Source organism: Bison bison, unplaced genomic scaffold, assembly GCF_000754665.1.
Source record: "Bison bison bison isolate TAMUID 2011002044 unplaced genomic scaffold, Bison_UMD1.0 scf7180017864491, whole genome shotgun sequence".
Lineage (NCBI taxonomy): Eukaryota > Metazoa > Chordata > Mammalia > Artiodactyla > Bovidae > Bison > Bison bison.
Genome location: NW_011495050.1, coordinates 4,702,578 through 4,726,553, shown reverse-complemented (window position 1 = coordinate 4,726,553; position 23,976 = coordinate 4,702,578). Strand labels below are relative to the sequence as shown.

The 23,976-nt window shown below is 41.7% G+C and overlaps 1 protein-coding gene across 1 annotated transcript in view; it reads left to right on the top strand.

The window, feature by feature from the left end:
* Window positions 1–16,870, top strand: part of SLC30A8 (solute carrier family 30 (zinc transporter), member 8) — a 38,573-nt gene extending 21,703 nt beyond the window's left edge. The window contains 6 exon segments of the mRNA XM_010863549.1: window positions 3,179–3,329; window positions 7,658–7,808; window positions 10,165–10,270; window positions 15,303–15,375; window positions 15,377–15,442; window positions 16,711–16,870. Coding sequence (XP_010861851.1) covers window positions 3,179–3,329; window positions 7,658–7,808; window positions 10,165–10,270; window positions 15,303–15,375; window positions 15,377–15,442; window positions 16,711–16,870 — 707 coding nt within the window.
* The last annotated feature ends 7,106 nt before the right edge of the window (window positions 16,871–23,976 follow it).

Genomic DNA, 23,976 nt, shown 5'->3' with positions numbered 1-23,976 from the left:
GGAATCTAAAAACATGATACAAATGAACTTATTTACAAAACAGAAACAGTCTTGCAGACACAGAAGATAAACTCATGGCTACCAAGGGGGAAGGTGTGTGTGTTAGTTGCTCAGCCGTGTCTGACTCCTTGAGACGCCATGGGCTGTAGCCTGCCAAACTCCTCTGTCCATGGGATTTTCCAGGCAAGAATACTGGAGTGGGTTGCCATTTCCTTCTCCAGGAGATGTTCCTGACCCAGGGATTGAAGCTGGGTCTCTTGTGTTGCAGGCAGACGCTTTACTGTCTGAGCCACCAGGGAAGCCAGGGGAAGGTAGGGGGGAGATAAATTAGGAGTTTGGGATCAACATAAACACACTACTATATATAGGATAGATGATCAATAAGGACCTACTGTATGGCACAGGGAACTCTACTCAATATTCCATAATAATCTATATGGGAAAAGAATCTGAAAAAGAATAGGTATATGCATATGAACAACTAAGTCATTTTGCTGCACACTTGAAACTAACACAATATTACAACTCCATATTTTCACACCAGTTGAGAAGATCAACGTGAAAGAGACCTGAGGGCAGAGCTTTGGCCAACATGCTAACACAGACAGCCTTCACTAAAAGGTGCCACTAGACGCAGATCACAGGTTGTAGCCTGACGATTATGAACTGTGGTTTTTCACGCTTAGAACGATAGAAAGTTCTAACTTCATGAGATGAGATGGTTGAGTGCCATTTCTGAGCAATGGACATGAAGTTGAGCAAACTCCGGGAGATGGTGAGGGACAGAAAAGCCTGGCATGCTGCAGTCCATGGGGTTGCGAAGAGTTGGACATGATTTGGCTTGACTGAACAATAACAACAATTTCATGCCAAACAATTTATCATCAGAGGTGTTTTGCACTGTCTTTCCTTTAACATTCAGAGAAAGAGAGGGAGAGGGAGAATTGAGGAAATAAACATCAATAAAAGGACTTGGTGACATTGTGAGTTAAAGATGCTTTTCAGTCCCTAATAGGGCTACATTTGGCAAACATGTACCTTTGACTGAGTACCCATCATTGATCCTCATAAATTTTTACCTGTATTTTACCCTTTCTGATACCATTGGTCAAAGCTGTTTTGTAAACACAGGGAGGACTCAGAATTTAGATTGCTACTTGAACTTTCTCCTCCTGGCCATGGAGGTCAATGAGAATTGACACTCCAGAAAGCCAGGGCTGCTCAACAGAACTCTCTGTTTCAAGAGAAATGTTGTACAATAGATAGTACACTATGGCCATGGAGCAATTTAAATGTGACTAGTGCTAGTGAAAAACTGGATATTAAATTTTACTTTAAATTTAAACAGCCACATTGGATCGATGGCTACCATATTAGGCAGCACCTAATGGCACCCCACTCCAGTACTCTTGCCTGGAAAATCCCATGGATGGAGAAGCCTGGTGGGCCGCAGTCCATGGGGTCACTAAGAGTCGGACAAGACTCAGCGACTTCACTTTCACTTTTCACTTTCATGCATTGGAGAAGGAAATGGCGACCCACTCCAGTGTTCTTGCCTGGAGAATCCCAGGGACGGGGGAGCCTGGTGGGCTGTCGTCTATGGGGTCGCACAGCATCAGACACGACTGAAGTGACTTAGAAGCAGCAGCCACAGACATATAGGTGAAAATCAACTAGTACATCAAACATATAATTTCATGGATAACTTTGTTTAGGAATAAGGTAAGTATAAAAAGTGAGTTTAGATAAAGATAATGTTAATACATGCACCCAATGTTCACAGCAACAATATTTTAATTTCCACGATATAGAAGTAACCTAAAGTGTCCATCAACAGATGAGGTGATAAAGATAAGATGGGTGCGCGCACACACACACACACACACACACACACACACACAATGGAATACTACTCAGCCATAACAAAAGCAGAAATTTGCCATTTGCATCAACATGGATGGACAGGGAGGACATTCTACTAAGTGAAATAAACCAGACAGAGAATGAAAAATACTATATGATACCACTTATATGTGGAATCTAAAAAATAAAACAAAGTAGGGGAGAGGGAAGGAGGAGGAGCATGATAGGGATAGGAGATTAAGAGGTACAAGCTGTTATACATAAAGTAAATAAGCTACAAGGTTATATTATACAGCACAGGGAATCTACCCAACATTTTGCAATAACTATAAGTGGAATAAAACTTTAAAAAATTCTGAATCACTATCTCATACACCTGAAATTTATATAACTTTGTCCATCAACCATACCTCAATAAAAGAATAGAGTGCTAAGTGGCCAATGAGACAGGGGGCATGTGGATATAGCAAAAATCATAAATTGTGTATGTAAATAACTGAAGTCTGGGAAATGAAATGTTACATTGCTCTACTTAGAAGGGGGGAGGGTCAAAATTATGGGATATGCCTGACCACTGACTCACAGAGTTTTTCTAGAGCCTTGTAGGGTTTTAGAACTGATCGAAAAGGTTGAGTGAAAGATCAAGGTGAGGCTTAAGGCGCTTCTAAGTAAGCAAGCATGCTTTGCTCAGTGGAAAACTTGAACACTGTCTTATCTTTAAATAGTCATGCGAATGCCTCTATTCTGATACTTTTCTTCCTTACTCTTGCCCATAAAATGCAGTTAGAGAGTTGACATACCTTGGAGTTTGCCTCTGTATTTATAGTATGTTGGGTTGGCAAATGAAACTCATTTTCATTAAGCCTCTGAAACCTTCCCTTTTTACTATTTTACAGCGCTGGCAAGTTGTAAATGTTTTATGGCAGAATTAAGAGTTTCTAAACACATTTTACCCTTTGTGTCTCATTATTTCATCTCTTAATAACTTTCAATCATTTTAGCACCTGTTTAAATTAAAATCCCTCAGGAAAACAGCAAGGGCAGGCAGCAATTAATATGCTTTAAAATTTTGCTGAAAATTACTTAGTAATATGGAGCATAATGAACTAGTATTTTATGAATGCAACAAGAAAGTGTCTCATCTTAGTACTAAAATTCATCCACACTTCTGCTTTGTAAATGACTAAGTGAAGTACTGTGAGGCCTCTTTTCTTTGGTGGGGAGGTGGAGCATTAATGTCCTTTGAGTCTTGGGGAAATTAAGGTGGTTTGCAGATTCTTTGTGCATGGGTGTCTCTGTGCTTATATCCCTAGAGATCCTTGGGCCCTGCTATCCATCCTATGCATCTGGGTGGTGACAGGTGTGCTGGTGTACCTGGCATGTGAACGCCTGCTGTACCCCAATTACCAGATCCAGGCGACTCTGATGATCATCGTTTCGAGCTGTGCAGTGGCAGCCAACAATATGTAAGTAGCCCCGCACTCTGCCCATGAAGCTTGTCAGGACAGAGATTTGTGGGGGTTTTGTTGTTGTTATTGCTTGTTTCTAATTCCTCCACTAGTGAGGATGGTAGAGACCTGACAGAGTGGTCAAATGGCTCTACAACCGAAGATCAGGCTGCTTGTGCTAGTTAATGTGCATTTTAATATCCTCTTCTAAAGCTACCATCTTGAATGCTTCCTGTGTGCCAGAGACTGCTAAGATCTTTTGATCTACATTATCAAGCTCAATGTTCACAACACAAATACTTTACAGATTAGGAAATTGAAGCTCAGTAAGGTTAAATAAATTGCCAATGAGGTAGTGCAGAGGGGGATTTGAAAGTAGATCCACCAAACCCAGAATTGAGCTTCTAGCCATTCTACTGTCTCACATAAACAGTGTGAGAGTTCCACGTGGGATGTGACTTACCCCTCTCCTGTTTTTGTTACATGAACACATTATGGGTTCCCAGAGACCTGGGTTGGAAAGGATCATAAATTTGTTTACTTCAGCCCCTTTCTACTTTTGAATTCCCTTTTGCAATATCCCCAAAAAATGGTCATTGAGTGAAGAGTGAAGTTGCTCAGTCATGTCTGACTCTTTGAGACCCCATGGACTGTAGCTCACCAGGCTCCTCCATCCATGAGATTCTCCAGGCAAGAGTACTGGAGTGGATTGCCATTTCCTTCTCCAGGGGATCTTCCCAACCAAGGGATTGAACGCAGGTCTCCTGCATTGCAGGCAGACACTTTAACCTCTGAGCCACCAGGGAAGCCCAAATGGTCATTAGTTTTATATATATTTTAACAGAATAACAGGGAATTTATTTCTCTCAAGAGTAACCTATCTTATTTTTGCATCATTATGACTGCATGAAAATTCTTCCTTAAACTGTGTTAGCTAAATTCTCTCTTTAGTTTCCATCTATTGGTCCATTCTCTTATCCAGGCAGTCTTGAATCATTCTCATAGGACATCTGATCATTGCCATATTGGTGTGGTCTTCCTAGATGACCTGTTTGATTACTCATGATAATGGGGAGTTGAGGCCAGGACTTCGACCCTTTTTGGTTGATTTTATCTTTCCTATTTGATAGCCTGATTTGGGGTAACCTTACTTAAAACTCTGTTATCTATCTATCTACCTATCTACCTACCTACCTACCTACCATCTATGGTAGACACAATAACGACCCCTCAGGGGTTTCCACATTCTAACCCTTGGAACTCCTGAATATGTCAATTTACATGGTAAGAGAAACTTTGCAAATGTGATTAAGTTAAGGATGGATCTTGAGACAGGCAGATTATCCTGGTTTATCCAGACAGGCCCAACATAACCACAAAAATCCTTATAAGAGGGAAGCATAGGTCAGAGGGGAGAGAAGATGATGTATTGCTGACTCTGAAGATGGAGGAAAGAGCCTGAAGTCAATGAACATAAGTGACCTCTAGAGGCTGGAAAAGGTAAGACAATGAATTCCCCCTGGAACCTCCAGAAGGAATGCAGTCCTGCCCACTTTATGACCTCCAGAACTATAAGATAATACATTTATGTTGTTCTAAGCCACAAAGGCTTTGTGGTAACTTGTTATGGCAGCAACAGGAAACCCAGATTCCATCTATGTATCACCTGTCTTGCAATGTAACATAATATATGCAATCAGGTAGGTTCACGCATAAAAGTGAAGAAGACAGTGAGAGTAGAGTGGCATTTTAAACAGATTTTTTTTTTTTTTAAGAGAGGGTATAAAGGAGTCCCTGGAATTAGAGGACAACCTGAGCATGCATACTTTGAATAAGTTCCTGTAGGTACTCTCATATCCTGACCTTGTACCTGCTTCAGTTCCTTCCTTCTTAGTTTGGGACCCATTGCTCAAAATCTTTAAGATTAACAATCAGAAGAGTGGTATCTGATCTGCTGTCACTGATGAGATCCCTAATTCCACCCAGTTAACTTGAAAATGCATTTCACACTGGCAGTGGGAGAAAACGTATGGAGATCAATGCAAGTCTATCACTCCTGCTGCTGCTGCTGCTGCGTCGCTTCAATCGTGTCCTAGGAGACAAATAAGCCAGGCCACATGTCCTGCTGACTGTCATCATCTTTGCATAAGAAGAACAATACGTCCCCAGGACAGCAGTAACAATAAAAATATTAATAATTTCCCAAGAGTTGTTGTCATATAGGCTGTGTCCATGCTGCCTAAAGATGAAGATGCACCAGTTAACCACCACATAAATCTGGCACCTTATGACTGAGGCTGACTTTCTGAACAGATACCATCCACATCTTCTTTTTACTGCGACTGCTTTCAAACTCTGAGCCTAACATTGCAGGTGATTTTCATACTTGCAAAGACCAGGGAATTGAAAAGCACGGACTTCCCTGCACAAGGAGGTAATTTTTATGGATAAACATACTGAGTGACTAAAACGTTTACTTAGAGAACTGGGATTACAGATTTTAAGTGCTGGATGCTGCATTGTCTGACTACAGAGATATCTGAACCATAATTTGGGAATACATCTATTCCTTGGGAGCCCAAAATCAGGGCAGAAAGTTCTAACAGAAGTTGCTAAGGGATTCTAGGATGAAGGTTATTGATAGAACCTTAAGGCTAAGTTTTCTCTGCCTGAAACATTTCCTCCTCTCCTAGCCCATTTAACTCTAGTATAACCTTTCAAACCCAACTCAATTGCTTTGTCTGTCTAACTAAATCAGACTCCCTTGTTGTACTATCTGTAGCACCAGTTCTTAATAGGCTTAGTATAATTAGAATTTTCCATTTATGTGTGTCTTTTTAGAATCTCCGCCATCTCCATCATACTTAAAGTTATAATGGGGAGGGGCCATGTCTGTTTACACCATTATGCTCCAAGTACTTAACAGTGCCTGGCATATAAAATCCCTAAATAAGTTTTTTTTTTTAATATAAAATGAGTAAAAGAATGAATGACAATGGAATGAGCATACATGGCAGGCCTAGAAAATGCCAGGCGTACACGGCTGTCTGAAGAACTTTAAATGGTAGCTTCTAATAGAAGGTGAATTTCTGCTCAAACACTAACAATATAAAACCTTTTAGATTATGTAATGGTCAAATCTTGATGAATAGAAGTCACTCTGCTTTGTGACGATGGCCTGAATTTAATAGACACTTTACCTGCAAACAGACTGGGGTATGTGGCACTGAAAAATTATTTTTTTACACCTTTGTTCCAAAATGCTCAGAAAGTGTTTCTAGGCAAGACGTAAGAGATATTACTCCTAAAGTTGTAGATAAACAGAATTGGGTACGTAATTTAGAGAGCCTACCACTAATCTCTTGGAATTGGATTAGAGACGTTAAATTTTGCAATATGTTATACAAACATAAAACATTTATATACATGAATATATTGCAGTTTTGATAAATAGCTACATATTTACACAAGCACATTACTCTCATCATTGGCCATTAGGGAGTGATTCACATTTCAAGTTCTAGTGGAAATGAATAAAATCTAGTAAAATAAAAGTTTAAAAAATTCAACCTTGATGAAATTCACTGCTTATTTTGTTGTATTGCTTTCTGCTGCTTTTTGCCTTTGAAACCAGCACATTTAATTAAGCTCCCACCAAAGCTCAGCTTTAAGTCTAGCTCCGTAGACACTTGATAAATGATATTTCCCCACCTCATTGTTAAATACTTGGCATTTACCTAACAGATGTAACTCTCTAGTTTTAAAATGAAACACAGTAGCATTAACTGGGCTTCCCTGGTAGCTCAGCTGGTAAAGAATCTGCCTGCAATGCAGTAGACCCCGGTTTGATTCCTGGGTCAGAAGATCTCTGGAGAAGGGATAGGCTACCTACTCCAGTATTCCTGGGCTTCCCTGGTGGCTCAAATGGTAAAGAATCTGCCTGCAATGTGCGAGACCTGGGTTCGATCCTTGGGTTGGAAAGATCTCCAGGAGGACATGGCAACCCACTCCAGTATTCTTATCTGGAGAATCCCCATGGACAGAGGAGTCTGGCGGGCTACAGTCCATGGGGTCACAAAGAGTCGGACATGACTGAGCAACTAAGCACAGCACAGCATTAATTAGAAAGAGAAAACTGATGTGAATCTTCAATGTCTGTCCTTGTGTGAAAATGTTTAAATTCTGTGATACTCCTGTGTTCAAAATTACTCCAAAATAGTCCATTATAAAGCAGCAATGTTTCATCCATTGCCATTTTGGATAACACAGGCTGTTGTCAACATGATACTGCAAAGATTTTTAAGGGTTAATCTCATGTGTGCCAAGAACATTGTTTTTTCTTTCAGACTAAGTGTGATTTTACACCAGAAATGCCCTGCCCACAATCACAAAGAAGTGCAAGCCAATGCCAGTGTCAGAGCTGCTTTTGTACATACCCTTGGAGATCTATTTCAGAGCATCGGTGTGTTAGCCAGCGCGCTTATTATCTACTTTAAGGTGAGTATATCGGAGTCAACTCACTGTTCCAGTGACTTTATAGATTAGGTGGTACATGATCTGGCCCCCCATTATTACTTTAAATGGGGGTGGACTGCCGATTTGCCTACACAAATTACTTTACAAGGTGTAAACAAACAAAACATTCGAAGCTTGAAACCTTAGATTTTCCAAATTCATAAGAGCTATGTCTTTAACTATACAGCTGCCAGTCTTTTAAGAAAGCAGTTCTTTTGTCCTGGGGTTAAGGTGGACAGCAACAGGACCATGAAAAACTTAGGGTTCTTAGGTTATAAGCAACAGAAAAGGTCTCTAGCTCACTTAAGCAAAACATAGATTCACTGATTGAAATTTATTAGAGGTACTCCTCTAAGAAAGCAAGGTAGAAATAAGGAAAAGTTTTGGTATTCAAATGTCAGAAACTATCCAACTTCTATCCCAGGCACCATGCTGAAATGAATGTACATGTGTGTGCATGCTCAGTCACTCAGTGGTGTCCAAATCTTTGCAACTCTATGAACTGTAGCCCACCAGGCTCCTCAGTCCATAGGATTTTCCAGGATTTTCTAGAGTGGGTTGCCATTTCCTCCTCCAGTGGATCTTTCCAACCCAGGGATCAAATCCACATCTCCTGCATTTGCAGGAGAATTCTTTACTACTGAGCCACTTGGGAAGCCTGAAATGAATGTGATTCAGCTAATTTTTTTTCCTCTTCTTGTCACTCTGCTGAAAATTCATGTTTCCGGGAAATGGAACCCGATTGATGTAGATTGGGTCTTGTATCTGTTGCTTGGCTGGGGAGGGTAGAGCCGTTGACTGACTCTTCCACAATGGGAGGGAGAGAACTTCTTTCCCAAAAGAACTGTGTTAATGGAAACCTGGAGTAGATCTGGGTGAGCCTCTGACCCTAAGCAAATATTCACTATAGCTCTCTGTTTGGTAATAACAAGAACTAGAAGAGGTGGGTGAGGCCAGAGGTACAGGCAGGCGGGTAATGGAGGAGAGGGGCATTTATCTCTGTCCATTTGCATCATGACTGTCCATTTCACAGGGACTCTATTGTTTTACTAAAAAACTAAAACATGTAAACAAAAATTACAAAGACATGTCTGAATTCAACTGAGGAAAACTCACTGAAAGCTTTAAGCTTAAGGCAAAATTCTTCAAGTTGTACAGGTGAGTAGAGTTTGAAAGTACTCTTATCAAGAACCCCTGGCCGAGTTTCTTAGAAGTAATGGGGCACAGAGTTTTCTGTGGCACAGAACTTCATCAAGGGCAGAATAGCAAATGTTTCACCCTGAGGCCAAGGGCTCCAGTGGTGAGAGGGCGTGAGAATGAGGCCTCAGTGTATACTTTTTGGACTGTATCAAAGATGCCTACCTTGAGTCTGCAACATACTTAAGAGAGAAAGATATAAACTGACCCCATCTGCCAAGACCAAGCTCTGGCTGTACCTTAGTCATATGCAACCTCTGAGCAGATGATTTCCTTTCTTATCATAATTAAGGCTGAAAAGTCACTGAATGCTGTGCCCATGTGTGCATATTTTCATCCATCCTCTCTACTTCTATTAATTTGAGAGACATTAAATAAGGCCTTTTGAGGGAGCACTCAAGGATATCTCTCCTCTTCTTTTTCATCCTCATTTAAAAAAAAAATTAGCAGCACTGGCTTTTCCTGATCTGAAAGAATAGCATTGAAACATGTATATAACCATATGTAAAACAGAGTGCAAGTTCGATGCATGAAGCAGGGCACTCAAAGTCAGTGCACTGGGACAACCCAGAGGGATGGGTGGGGAAGGAGGTGGGAGGAAGGTTCAGGAAGGGAGGACACATGTATACCTGAGGCTGATTCATGTTGATGTATGGCAAAAACCACCACAATATTGCAAAGTAATTAGCCTCCAATTAAAATAAATAAATTCATTTTAAAAATTTGGCAGCACTGGCTTTTCATTGCAGTGAGCAGGCTTTCTGTAGTTGCGCTGTGTGAGCTTAGTTGCTCCATGGCATGTGGGATCTTAGTTACCTGACCGGGGATCAAACCTTAGTCCCCAACACTGGAAGGTAGCTTCTTTACCACTGGACCCCTGGGAAAATCCCTCTCCTTACCTCTTAAATTGTAGGGAGAACATGTCCTATGGTGTCCCTTTCTTTAGTCATCGAGAGTTGAAAGCTTAGAAGAATTATGTCTTTAGGAAGTCTTGTCTCTGATTGGGATGTTAAGTGTCAGGAGAGTGAATGGGTGACAGGAAAGGAAGGAAGCGTGGGGCTTTACTTATTTTATCAATCAGACTCTCTGCAGGGGAGGCCTGGATTCAATGAACTGAAATTCCTTTTTTTTTTTTTTCTAGCCAGAGTATAGGATGGCAGACCCGATCTGCACATTCGTCTTCTCTGGCCTGGTTTTGGCCAGCACCGTCACTCTCTTAAAGGACTTCTCCATCTTACTCATGGAAGGTAGGAGTGATTTTCGTATTATTTCCAGCATGTGTGTTTTCTCTTCCCTATAACCACAAAAGGAAATGACCTCAAGGCATGCTCACTGTGAGCCTGCATTATAAGGAAAATGTAAACTGAGAAGGAATTTTTATGAATCCAAGTACTATGAGTTTTATTCATATGGGAATAAACAAAAAAGAATTGGCTTCTATTTCTTCTCTAGTAACTATCATATCATATGGCACAGTATAAAAGCAATATGTACAGACACTAGAGACAGTGAGGCAGAAACAGCAAAATTATACGTTTATTCCTAAATATATGGAAATTACCTGAGAAAGATTGTGTAACTCTGTCTCTTGGGCAGCATTATAACTACTATGATACTGAAAAGGTAAAATGCTTGTTAGACTAGGCCAGCAGTTCTCAGACATTAGTGGCATCAGAACCACTTGGAGGGTCTGTTAAAACAGACTGTGAGGCCCACCGGACAGTTCCTGAGACAGTAGACCTGGATGGCAGGGGGCCTGAGAAATCTGAATTTTAACAAGATGTTGATGCTACTGCCTTGGGGACCGTACTTTGAGAACCACTGGACAAATGTTTTCATACCACTTTAGGGGTTCCTCCACGAGGGCACAGGGAGGGGTCCTTGGAAAATCCAATCACAGCTAGAGGTTTGCATCCTGTCAAACATTCAGATGATCAAAAACACCCAGATGTTGGCTGAGCTGCTCTCTTCTGTCCAGCACACTATGATAGAAGGTGGACACAGTCTCAGAGGGCAGCTGCCTTCGCAACAGTTCCTCCTTGCCTAGCTTAGCCTTCACTGCGGAGGACACATGAGGGCTTTTGTTCTCGGCCGGCACTGTAATCATTGGTAGGTGATGGTGCTGACCACAGTGAAACAGGAAATGGATCGAAAGTCCTTGTGTGACAAGTGAACGCCCTCGCTTGGCAGGGGACAGTGTATTTGTTTAGGTCCCGGCTGATTCCACCCCCTGTCCTGGGGGCTGAGTGCCGAGCCGCAGCTGTTGCTGCTTTTCAGAAGCTATCGAAAAGAGACAAATGCATACACAATTCAGGATGACTATATTCAGTGTCCTCTCTCAGTACAGCTCTTCTCTCATGATTATCTTTTTTTATGTAAGGAAAAGTGTAGCTAATTATTGAAAGTCCTATCGGATAGGCAGGTAACTCCTACATGGAATATACTTATTTTTAAATTAGGTTTTCAAATTAGGTTAGCATAAAATAATACTTGTACTTGATAAAATTTAAATATATATGTGTGTGTGTGTGTGCTGTGTGCTTAGTCGCCCAGTCATGTCTGACTCTTTGCAACCCCATGGACTGCAGCCTGCCAGGCTCCTCTGTCCATGGAATTCTCTAGGCAAGAACCCTGAAGAGGGTTTCCATGTCCTCCTCCAGAGGATCTTCCCAACCCAGTCATCAAACCCAGGTCTCCCGCATGGCAGGCCAATTCTTTACTGTCTAAGCCACCAGGGAAGCCCAAGAATACTGGAGTGGGTAGCCTATCTGTTCTCCAGGGGATCTTCCTAACCCAGGAGTTGAATTAGGGTCTCCTGCATTGCAGGTGGATTCTTTACCAGCTGAGCTACAAGGTAAACCCATATATACATATATACGGAAAGGCATACATACACATATATGTGTAAATGGAAAGGCATAAAATGATAAGACTTCTCCCCATTTTTTCACCTTTAAATTCTCAATCTTATTCTTCAAGCCTAATACCTACTAATAAGGTAAAAGGTGACATATATCTTTCCAAAAATATCTATGCATTTACACATATATGTATATGTAATAAAACACACACACACACATACACGTGTGTATGCTGTTGCTACTTAGTCACTAAGTTGTGTCTGACTCTTTTGCAACCCCATCCCGAGCAAGAGTACAGGAGTGGGTTACCATTTCCATCTCCAGGGGATCTTTCCGACCTAGGGATTGAACCTATGTCTCCTGCTTGACAGGCAGATTATTTACCACCAAGCCACCAGGGAAACCCTAAATATGTGTATACATGTGTGTGTCTATATACATGAGTGTGTGTGTGTGTGTGTGTGTGTGCGTAGTGTATGTGTATATGTCTTTTTCTCATACAAACAAGATTCTACACGTATTTTGTTCTGCACCTTGTTTTTTTCAACTAGAAATCTTTCCATATTAGTATATACATAGATAACCTCTTTCTTTTTCATGGGTACAAAGTATTCTATTGTTAGCATCCACTTGCTTATTGATGGACATTACAAATAATGCTTCAATTATATTCTTAGCACTTATATCTGTGGAATAATTGCTAGACGTGTATTGCTGTTTGAGAAGTTATGGACCTTTTAAAATTTGATAGATACTGTCATTTATACCAAAGAGACCATATCAGTTTTTTTTCCCACCAACAGTGTATGAGAGTGCTCATTTCTTCCCAACCTCACCGTCACTGGATATTATCAAACTGTTGATTCTCCTCTAATCTGATAGGTGATTATATTATACCTTATTGATTATATATGTGAATCTTTAATTATGAAACCTAGTGAGTGATTTTTCATATACCTATTAGCCTGGGTAATTATTTTTTTGAACACTAATTTTGGTATTTTTCTGGATGCATTAATATTTTTGCAGGCTCTCCATCAGAAAGAAAAAGGTTTCTAGGATGTGATGAACACTGAGGTCCACGGGAACCTGTCCTCTTGCTTGTCAGTATTATTTCATAGAGGAAAATAAATAGGAGCAGACTTGCATTCTCCATAAAAGCAAAGTGATAAAAGGAGGCAAGAGAAAAAGAGGAGTGGGATCTTGACTTAATCTCAAGAGTCCCAGATGAATGACAGCAGAAGGTCAAAGGAAACTCTCCAGGGATGACGCATTAGGCATAATTGTCACCTTTGGGTTACAATACCTGGGGTCTAATGTTTACATAACACTTCACACCCAGAGGAGGGATCTTAGAGTCTGGCATCCCACTTACCCATGTGGCCTTACAAATTCTTCTTAACCCTTCTGACTCCCAATTTCTTCTCCAGTCAAACAGTTCTAACACTGATTAGATCTTAAAGTTTTATAACTATTAAATAAGATCATTACTAGAAAGTGCTTAGTGCAAACCTTGGCCTATAGTAGGTTCTCAATAAAGGTGCTAATATTATTAATTATTTTATTATTGTGTAACATTTTCACCCATGACTATATGCACATTCTATGGCTAATCTGAGATAAGAATTTCTTTGTTTCTAGTACCCCGAGCTTTGTGGCGCTCATAGAGTAAAAAATCATGTTGACCAGCTGTTTGTTCTATGAAAAGATATAAAATGGGATAAAACTAAACTCAAACTGTACTGAATTTTAAGTTAGCTCCAAGGAGGGAATCCCTATGAGCAAGGTTCTTAAATCCTGAAAAAGGAGGGTTAAGGATTCCCTATTCCCTTTAAGAAAGTGGTTCTAAACTGGCAGCTCATTACAATCATCCAAGAAGCTTTTGAAAAATACTTATGCCCAGGCCCTAGACCCAGAAATCTTGATAGATCTCTTGATAGATCTTGACAGATTTTGACAGATTTCATAGAAGCTGGCTTTGGTGTTTTTTTTTTTTTAAACATGTAGGCAAGCTTGAGAACCACTTCCAAGCAGTGGTGCCCAGTAGCTTGTAAATACTCGTGCAATGCTTCTCTACTTTGGCTCTGTTAGAATCAACAAATGAGTTAAGAAAATGCTGATGCTGATCTTATCCCCAGAAAATCTGATTTAATTGGTCTTGGGTGTAACCTGGTCATTGGGATTTCTTAAATCTCTGGTGACACTAATGTACATCCAAGGTCAAGAGCCACTCTGAAAGCATATAGATTTCAGAGCCTCATCCAGAGATGTTTTCTTTAGGAGAATTTTGATGGAACCAAGGCATATTTATTTACAACCAACACACCAGGTGTTTCTGTTGTATGCATATAATTGAAGTGGCAGCTAAAAAATGTTCATCCTTAGAAAACTTTCCTACAGAATCCTATTTGGATCATCTTTAGTTGACAGAGATTTACCTACAGCATCAAATGGCTTTACCACTGTGGTGCTAATTGAGTTGATTTTCAAAAAATTCTTATATCAACCTGATACCTTTTATGATTTTAACCAACCATTGACTTGGTTTTTCTCTCTGTAGCCAGCCAAAGCAAATGCCCTTATATTTTCAAATCCTATCATCTCTGTGACAATCCTTGCAATGTTTGAAAATGGCAATTCTACTTCCCTTCACCTTCCCATATCCAGGTAGAGACACTCCAGTTCCTTCAGCCCCAAAACATAGCTGACTGGCTGCCAAACTCCCCACCTTCATGCATGTCCCACACCATTCCTCTAGAAACAATGATGAGAGTCATTGAATAGTAAACCCTTACTAATGTACTTAAAATCATAGAAATTCTACAGACAGAATAATGAGATGGTATTATAACATTAGGATCTCCTATTATCATAGTTCGCTAAGGGACTGGTTGGATAACTATCAATTGTATAGCATTAGAGTTTACAAAAGACAGATGTTTTCTGAGATGTTTTCAGAGTCCCCAAAGGACTCTGTTAACTACATATTGCTTTTATTATACCTATTTTGCTACAAATATTCTGAGGATTAGTTCCAAGTGCTGGGTCAAATTCACAATAGTTGTAGTCAGAATGCCAACCCAAGATTATTCAATACCAAATCCCACGGGATTTCACTTTGCTTTCCAGATAATTACAAATGTAATTGGGGGAAATAATACACTCTGGAAGTGAAGGGTGATGACTGTCTTGATGGTTGCAGAGTAAAATCTGCAAATGCTCTTTGTGAACCTGTGGCTGATGGCAAATCCGTTGAAACAGGTGAATCTGCTTTTGTAAACATTTAAAAAAAGAAACCATAGATGGAGAGGGCAAGGTAGTATTTTAGTAAGGACTTTGCAGCCCCAATTAATCTTTGCACTGAGCCATATTTCATGAGATAACCTACTAACCCCAGCCTCCTGTTCTCTCCTCTTAGTGGGTGTGCCAAAGCACCTGAGCTACAATGGTGTGAAAGAGCTCATCTCAGCAGCGGATGGGGTGGCGTCTGTGTAGTTTGCATGTCTGGTCACTAACAATGAACCAAGTGATTCTCTCTGTTCATGCTGCTGCAGCTCAGTGAGTTTGTAAACATCCTGGACAAAAATTCAGTCATATCCTATAAAGTCTGTAATTTCCCTCCTCTTGGTGGAGCAGTCCTGAGTGTCTGTTGCATGCCAAAACAATTGTAATGTGTTTTGTGTGACCAAGGGCCTTTGAAACCCCCTTCCCCATGCCAATGTCGTCATGGCAACAGTGCTACTTATGACCACCCTGGAGGTCGGAGGTAGAGCTTTAGAGAGTAGAATAAAAGGATAAAAAGCCACCCAAGCTTCAAGGCCTTAAATTCTGTTTGACTCGATGTCCTATTGGTTAAAGGAGTGGAATGAATTTAACAAGAAACTTTCACTGATTATCTTTAGTGTGTGAGATGTTTTACCCTAGCATCAAAGAGAGAAAGGTGAAGGAGACACAGGTCCCATCCTTAAGATTCCAAAAAGGTAAAAGATATACTAGTCAGAATTAATGATGGTTCCATGACTGGATGGTTAGCAATTCTGTAACCATGTGAGATAACTCTTGGGATGTGAGGTTTACCCTAAAAAACTACTTTGTCAAGTAGAAGGTGATTTTGCTCATGATACATCCTAGGGCTGAGAAAATGGGCAATGGCTCGGGAGACAGCTCAGACCAAAAATGATATATTAGGCTGCTGAGAAATAACTCAAGAAGTTACTTAGAGGCAGGATACAGGAAGAGTCATTGGAGGACTGTGCTTTCTCAGACATCCTCATCTCAGCTGAGAGGCTTGGGTCTGGCTGCAGGGAATTTACAGCCTCCCCTACACCAATATTTCACTGCAAATGGAAGGATCGAGTAAACACTCAGGTTACTATGGAGGGAACTTCACAGCCTCCTGATACCTTTAGGGAAAGGAGAAAAAGACAGCAGAGAAGGCTGCTGCTCTAAATGTTTCCTGGCTCTTGTCACCATCCTTGAGATAAATTGTGATTATATATAAGGGTGAAAACTCAGAGAACCCAGGGAGCCAGTGAGCAGGGCTGTATAAGAAACAGTAGTTCTGACTTGGCTTTTTCATGGCTTATCTCCTCTGTCACACTCAGCCCCTAGGGATGCCAGACCCCAGAGAGGACTGTGGGCAGGAAGTTCCCATAGTGACAGGGCGCTTTGCAGCTGTGTCTGTATAAGTGTAGCTGATTGTCAGACCCATCATGGCTCCTTTCAAGTGCACTGCCTGTGCCCTACCCCAGCAGCAGAGACAAAGTACTTGAAGCCGGAGATGAGCCGTTGCCTGTGTGTGTGCAATCAGTGCCAATCTCTCTCAGTTCTTTATCAACAGCAGCCAGCCGGGAGAGCCAGGTGGTTCAGAGAGAAATTGAGAAAGTCCTCAGCAGTCGCTTTCCTGTGCACTCACTCACCATTCAGATGGAGCTGCTAGCCGACCAGGATCCTGCCTGTCTTTTATGCGAAGACCCTCAGGACTAGCCAGTTGCTCTGCCAGCTCCCCAAGTTTGACAGGCCGCTGTGTGCTGCTCCACAGTTTCTAAGAAACCAACAGAAGAAGTCTGAGAAACTCATGATACAGTACGATGCACACTGTAGCTCCATCCACCATAAATGAAAACGTGCTTAGATTCATCAGTCAATTGGATTCTCCATTCATCGGTAGCTGTGTTCATTCTAGAAATGTATGTATAGATTATTCCTGCCTGGGGCTGAAATAACAGCTATTTGTAATTACAGGTAATAGAAAGTTCACCTCCCTTCAGTAACGCGTCCCCAGGCCGAACGGGCAAAGCTGAACTCAGGAAGGAGTCTTACCAGGAATCAGTGGCAAGGAAAGAGTCACAAAAATTTTCCCAAAACATGAAAAGCAAAAGTAAGGAGAGCCGAGTCAGGGGTAAAAGCAAATCTGGAGCTCCAGTATTCTTGCCTAAAGAATCCCATGGGCAGAAGAGCTTGGCAGGCTATAGTCCATGGGATTGCAAAAGCCGAACATGACTGAGCACACAAGTATGCATGCATGGCTCTTTAGATATGTCCCCTTATTTCATTCTGCTAAGTCTCTTCAGTTGTGTCCAACTCTGTGCAACCCCGTAGACAGCAGCCCACCAGGTTCCCCCGTCCCTGGGATTCTCCAGGCAAGAACACTGGAGTGGGCTGCCATTTCCTTCTCCATATTTCATTCTAATGACTTTTAAAAATTTGAAATTAATACCATCATTGTATAGATAAAGCCATAAAGGTTAAGTGAATCAACCAATGTCATTTATTCTTTCATTTAAACATCTTTTTCAACACAGGCTATGGGCAGAGCATTGGTAAACCAAGCTGACATGCTCTTTGCCCTCACAGAAGTCTTTCCCCTTTGGGAGGAGATAGTCATTATACTAATAAACACCACCAAGAATATACTACTAATAGCAGCAAGGGATATGAAAGAAGAGGGGCTGATTGAGGTTGGGGAGGTCAATGGAGGGTGTCTCTAAGAAATGGCATCTAAGAGGTAAGTGAAAGCCAAATGCACTGTAGAAGGAAGCACATTCCAGAAGAAGCAAGAGAATGAGGGGACACCCTGAAGAAAGAAGAGGGTTCATTTGAGGAACTGGGAAAGGTCCTTGTGGCTAGAATGTACCAAGTAAAGAGTGAGTTAAAGAATATGAAGGACCAGAAACTGGAGAGGGACTTTCCTGGTGTTCCAGTGGTTAAGACTTTGTGCTCCCAATGTAGGAGGCAAGGGTTCAATCCCTGGCCAGGGAACTAAGATCCCACATGCCACATGGCATGGCTAAAAGAGTTTTAAAAAAGACAGGACAAACAAGCAAGTACAAGTAAGAAAGTAGCTGAAACCAGATCTATTTTGACCAAAATCCCATCTATGCTCTCTCTTTGAACACTTTTGCTTTATTTTGGGTAGGGGGCTGTTTCTTTTTGATCAAGTAATCTGCATTAACAATCAGCCATTATTTCTTTTTTTTTTTTTTATCTGGTTAAGCCCTTTTATTTCATAGAAGATACAGTGTGACTTTCTCAGGATCACACAATGAATGAACTAAGACTAGAATCTGAATCTCTTGACTTCCTATTAAGTATTCATTTCTTTTTTTTTTTATTTTTTTTATTTTTAAACTTTACGTAATTGTATTAGTTTTGCCAAACATCAAAATGAATCCATCACAGGTATACATGTGCTCCCCCTCCTGAACCCTCCTCCCTCCTCCCTCCCCATACCATCCCTCCGGGTCGTCCCAGCGCACCAGCCCCAAGCATCCAGTATCGTGCATTGAACCTGGAATGGCATCTCGTTTCATACATGATATTTTACATGTTTCAATGCCATTCTCCCAAATCTTCCCACCCTCTCCCTCTCCCACAGAGTCCATAAGACTGTTCCATACATCAGCGTCACTTTTGCTGTCTCGTACACAGGGTTATTTTTATCATCATTCTAAATTCCATATATATGCGTTAGTATACTGTACTGGTGTTTTTCCTTCTGGCTTACTTCACTCTGTATAATAGGCTCCAGTTTCATCCACCTCATTAGAACTGATTCAAATGTATTCTTTTTAATGGCTGAGTAATACCCCATTGTGTATATGTACCACAGCTTTCTTATCCATTCATCTGCTGCTGATCAGCCATTATTTCAGAAGTGCCTGCAAAAGAGGAGCCTATGTTCCTCAGAGGAATGAGACGAACAAACTGCTGTGTTTAACAGTAAAGGCCTGACAGGTGCTTCTGTAATACATCCTGTCTTAGGAGGCACTAGTACTGTGTCCATGCAGGAGTCTGCTAAAGAAAGAGGAAGCCTAAAGGACTGGAAGTGGTTGTGGGCCAACATCGACCCGGGAGACCCTGAGTCATGCCAGTGACGTGGGACATGAAAGGGACAGAGGAGCGAAGCGGTGGAAACAGGGGACTCTGTGGTAAGGAATGAACGTTAGAAGGAATGAGAAATCTGGTCAGTCCCTTCCGCTGCCTTCCAGATTTGTGACCTTCCACTGCCATTCCATTTCTCTGAGCTTCAGATTCCTCATCTGAGAATGGGAATCACATTTTCATCAGTGGGTTTCTGTTAGAACTATGTGGGATAAAAATGTAAAGAGCAAGGTTCTTTGTGTGGTAAAAATTGAGTGCTCCATAGATATTCTTCTCAATCCAGAGTTTCTCAACCGTAGTGGAATCATCTTTTGGGGTTGGATCATTCTTTGTTGTGGATGGACTGTTACAACACAATGGCAGAAAGTTATTCTTGTGCATCATAGGAGGTTGAGCAGCAACCCTGGGCTCTACCCACTAATTACTGCAAGCACTCTCCAGCACACACACACACACAGACTAAAAAGGAAAATGGGGCATGGAGGTCTTGGCACTCAGGATGACTCAGAAGTGGCACTTTAGGCACCGCTAAAAGTGCCTTTGGACCAGAAGTCAGTGGGATAAGAGGAAGTAGCCTGAAGCTGCTCCTTACATGCCAGGTCCACTTCTGTGCACGTTCCAGACTCTCCAACAAGGGGACAGGAGCATTTAACATGACTCGTCTGAGGCGAGAACATTTTCTGGGCTGTGGTTTTCTCCTAGACAGGGTTCCTGTGTCTACTGCCATGGACACACAATCTCATTTTTTCTCTCCTTGCTTTTTTGGTAGATAAACCCAGACAAAAGTGTCTCCTTGTTCCAGGCCAGTCACGCTTCTCTCCTTTCTTTTTTTTTCTTTTTCCAACCCCTCTGAGCAGAAAGCTGAGTAGGTGAGTCAGGCCAAGGCCTTCTGTGCAAATCTGGCCATCCATCTCTCCTCCCCAGCCCACTCCGTCTTTGTCCAGGGAGAACTGAATGTGCTGGTTTCAAGATTCAGATTCAAACAGTAGAAAGGAAAGGGAAGTCTCACTTCAGCTTCCAGCTGGAGCAGTATGTTCTAAACCAGGAGGCACTTCACTGGGTTACTGGGTCCTGCTTCAGATTTTAAGGATGTGGAACTTTGATTTGTATTCTGCTATTATTCTCTGCGTGTCTTTCACCTGTAGAGAGTATCATAAAGTAAAGATGTGCAGGCCTCAGTGGGTCTGGTTTGGAACTTGAACTTCTGTATGTTTTAACATACCCAGAGATGATTCTAAAGAACAGAGTCTAGAAGAGCCTCAGCTAAATGAAGTCACTAAGTGGGGGATTCAGACACACAGCCAGGAACCTACAATGATATCTAAAGTTGCAACCATGTGGACGGGGTAGGAAGGAACACCGAGTGGTGAGGATTGTGGGCTTGGCGACTGAGACTTCACGTCATTAAGCTGACAGCCACACTGGAGTTTGAATGATATAGGAAGTTTCTCCAGGCAGATGAAGAAAAAGGTCTTCTCGACAGAGAAAGCTACGTGTAAATCATGCTTGTGTTTTCCTGCTGGTTTTTAATTTGAAAAGCAGAATATATGTGGCAAAGAAAACGATCAACTCTGTGATGTTTAAAAATGTAATTTTTGGTACTTTATCATTATTAACATTGAGGAGAACAGGAGTTCTGCCTTTGATGATTTTTCTGACATTGTCAGCGTCTAGCAGGGTGCTGGAAACCTGGCAGGCATTAATAATTGCTGAGGCAATGACTCTGGGGCCTTGTCATTATTTTTTATTTACGTTTGTGTTTTTCTGAAATTCTGAGGGCCAAGCAAACATTGACTTTGACTGAGGAGGTCACACGTGTGCCATCTCTGCAAATCAATCCACACCGCCGAAAGACCTACTTAGCATTCTGCTGAGGGCTCGCCCTGCTCCGTGGAGACGGCCAGGCATGCCCCCCACCTCAGGAAACAAGCTTAGGCAACCAGAACGAGAGCTGCTGGGGTTCCTAGTGGCTTCTGCCTCAGCTGGCTCTCGAAACAGAAGGAATGGTTCACGCCAACTCAGTCTCCCGTCTCAAGGACTGCCGTGTGGTTTTGCTTTTCCATACTTTGTACAGGACGGAGCTCTAACGGATAGACGACCTGGCAAGCACCCAGTTCTAGGGGCACTGTCTGCTCTGCTTTTCTCTGAAATTGTGTTAATATTCAATTCTATGTCACAAATACATCGAATGCCAGGTCACCCCAAGGGAGATGGACTTGTATGTTAACCAAAGGCAGCGCCTCGGGCTCCCAGCCATTTCTGCTCTTTGCCTGAAATTCTCCGTCTTTAGTCAACTTGATTGAAAATTCTGGATGGTAGATGTTTTTGTGTTAAAGTCAAGACAACCTGAAGTGGGGTTTTTAAGGATTTGAGATGAAAGAGCAGTACCACCAGGGGATTTCATGTGCCAGGCATCAGTGCCCAAGGTCTCCCCCTCTCTCTCTGCCCCACTCCCTGGCATGGTCAGAACTCCAGGCCATTGAACTGACTGCAATAGTGCAGTAGAATTCCTTACTTTGTGGCATGGTATTTTCTCTGGCTACTGAAACATTAATGATCTTTCATGTCTTTCAAAGCAACAGGCTTTATTCTGCAGAATACTAACATCAAGCCAACGCCACTGCCACCCTCCATCCTTACTGTGCTTCACTGTTATCCAGTATCCGGTCCAGATTTATCTAGGGCTCCGTGGTGAGGTTAGGGCCCAGAAAAGAAATGTATGTGTTCCGTATGTTTGGTTGCAGATGGAAAACGGGAATGCTGAAGGACATGAAGGAAAGAATGCTTACCCTTTGAACAGCAGTTCTGTCGATTGCCTGAGTCTGAGTCCTAGCCCTTCCCTTCATTAGCTCCGTGACCTCCAGCTAGTGATTTAAATGCTCTGGCCTTGTTTCCTGATCAGTAAAACCTCCCTATTGGGATGCATGAGAATTTCATAAATAAGGACTCAGAGGTTGGATTTGTGTATAGCGGGTAGTTAGCACTCAGTATCTTAACTGGTACTGTTGTTGTGTACAAAGTGAGTCTGTATGTATATGTCACAGAGATTCGTATCATGCCAACTATTAAAAGATTTTGAGTCATCAACACACTCCGGCAAGAGAGTGGTCAAATTATTGGTGAGAATTAAACAGCCCTTTCTCTCACAGGGAGCGACTGAGGCTTGCTGAGATAAAGGCTTATCTGAGAGAGCGTTACCTAGTAAGGGAGTCCTGGAATCATTAAAATAGTTAAGTCCCTTTCTGACATGCTCTGAAAACTTCTACTTTTATCTTTGAAGTAAAAGCTGAATGAGGCATTCCAAGTGCATTTATTAGCACTGTTTAACTGCCCAATTCCATGAAGGCAGTCACAGGACCCCTCCCCCGACCAGACCTTGTACACTGTTCCTATGAAACATCACTTCCTTGGTTTTTTGGTGTCGCTTTCTCTCATGCAGTTGACACTTGCTCTTGCTAGGTGCATTTCCTTCTGCTCGTCTCTCAGTTGTCATTGCCATATTTGGATCATTTATTTACTTGTTAAATTTTTTAAAATTAATTAATTTACTTTTATTGGAGGCTAATTATTTTACAACATTGTGGTGGTTTTCACCATGCATTGACATGAATCAGCCATGGGTGTACAGGTGTCCCCCCATCCTGAACCCCCTTCCTACCTCCTTCCCCACCCCATCCCTCTGGGTTGTCCCAGAGTACCAGCTTTGGAAGCCCTGCTTCATGCCTTGAACTTGCACTGGTCACCTATTTTACATATTTACCTGTTAATTTTGAAAGCCAACAAAGGCTTTTAGCACTCTAGTATCAAAAAATAAAAAAAAAAGTGTGCCTGGGCATACACATTTTATAGGTTATTGGAGAATGTCACTCTCCAGTGCCATCCCCACCCAATGAAATGGGAGCCAGAGAACCCTGCAAAGAGACAGACATAATTTTCCACAATTAGCTTTCAAGTACCTTCAGGAAATCATTTTCTCAGCTCATCTCCCTGTATTCCCTGTTTGGGATCACAGGGCAATCTGCTTAAATGACTAATTACAGAAATCATTAAAGGCACCAAGCAAATGTTGTCTTTGAATACCCACATCCCCAGTTTTACAAGTCCTGCCTGGCCTGACAGTGATGAAACCACTTAACAGTCCAGCGCAGGCGGATGTTAAGGGAAAAAAAAAGGTGACCATATGTGGTTCAGTTTCCTAACTTTCAGATTTCACACTTAACGTTTGTCATTCTGTTACTGGGCACCTGTTTAAATTCTATTTTAAAATGTTAATGTATGTTTAAGACAAAATGAGGAAAAAGAGAGTTTGAATTAAGTCGTCATCTTTTGATCACTAAAATCATGACAGAAAATATTTATTGTGACATCAATCAGGACTGTATTGAGAGGACATACATGTCCACTCTCAGTCTTTTAATGGAGGGAAGAACACATTTGAGGAGCGGATTGGTCTAAGAGAGATCAAAGGTGATCTAAGAATCAGAGGCACTTTTGAACATGCTGGTCATTGCTTTGAATCCCCAGTGGGGGTTAGACATTGGTGGTCAGAATCTATGGTAGCCCTTGAAAGTTGTTAAAAACTGAAACACACTTGAGCTTCTTCGGCCATAAAGGCCAGGAAGTGCTGAGAGACGTCAAGCTGAATTGCACCCTATTCAGGTGTGCCACGGAAGCCCCAGGGGACAATGTATCAATATAATTGCCCTACA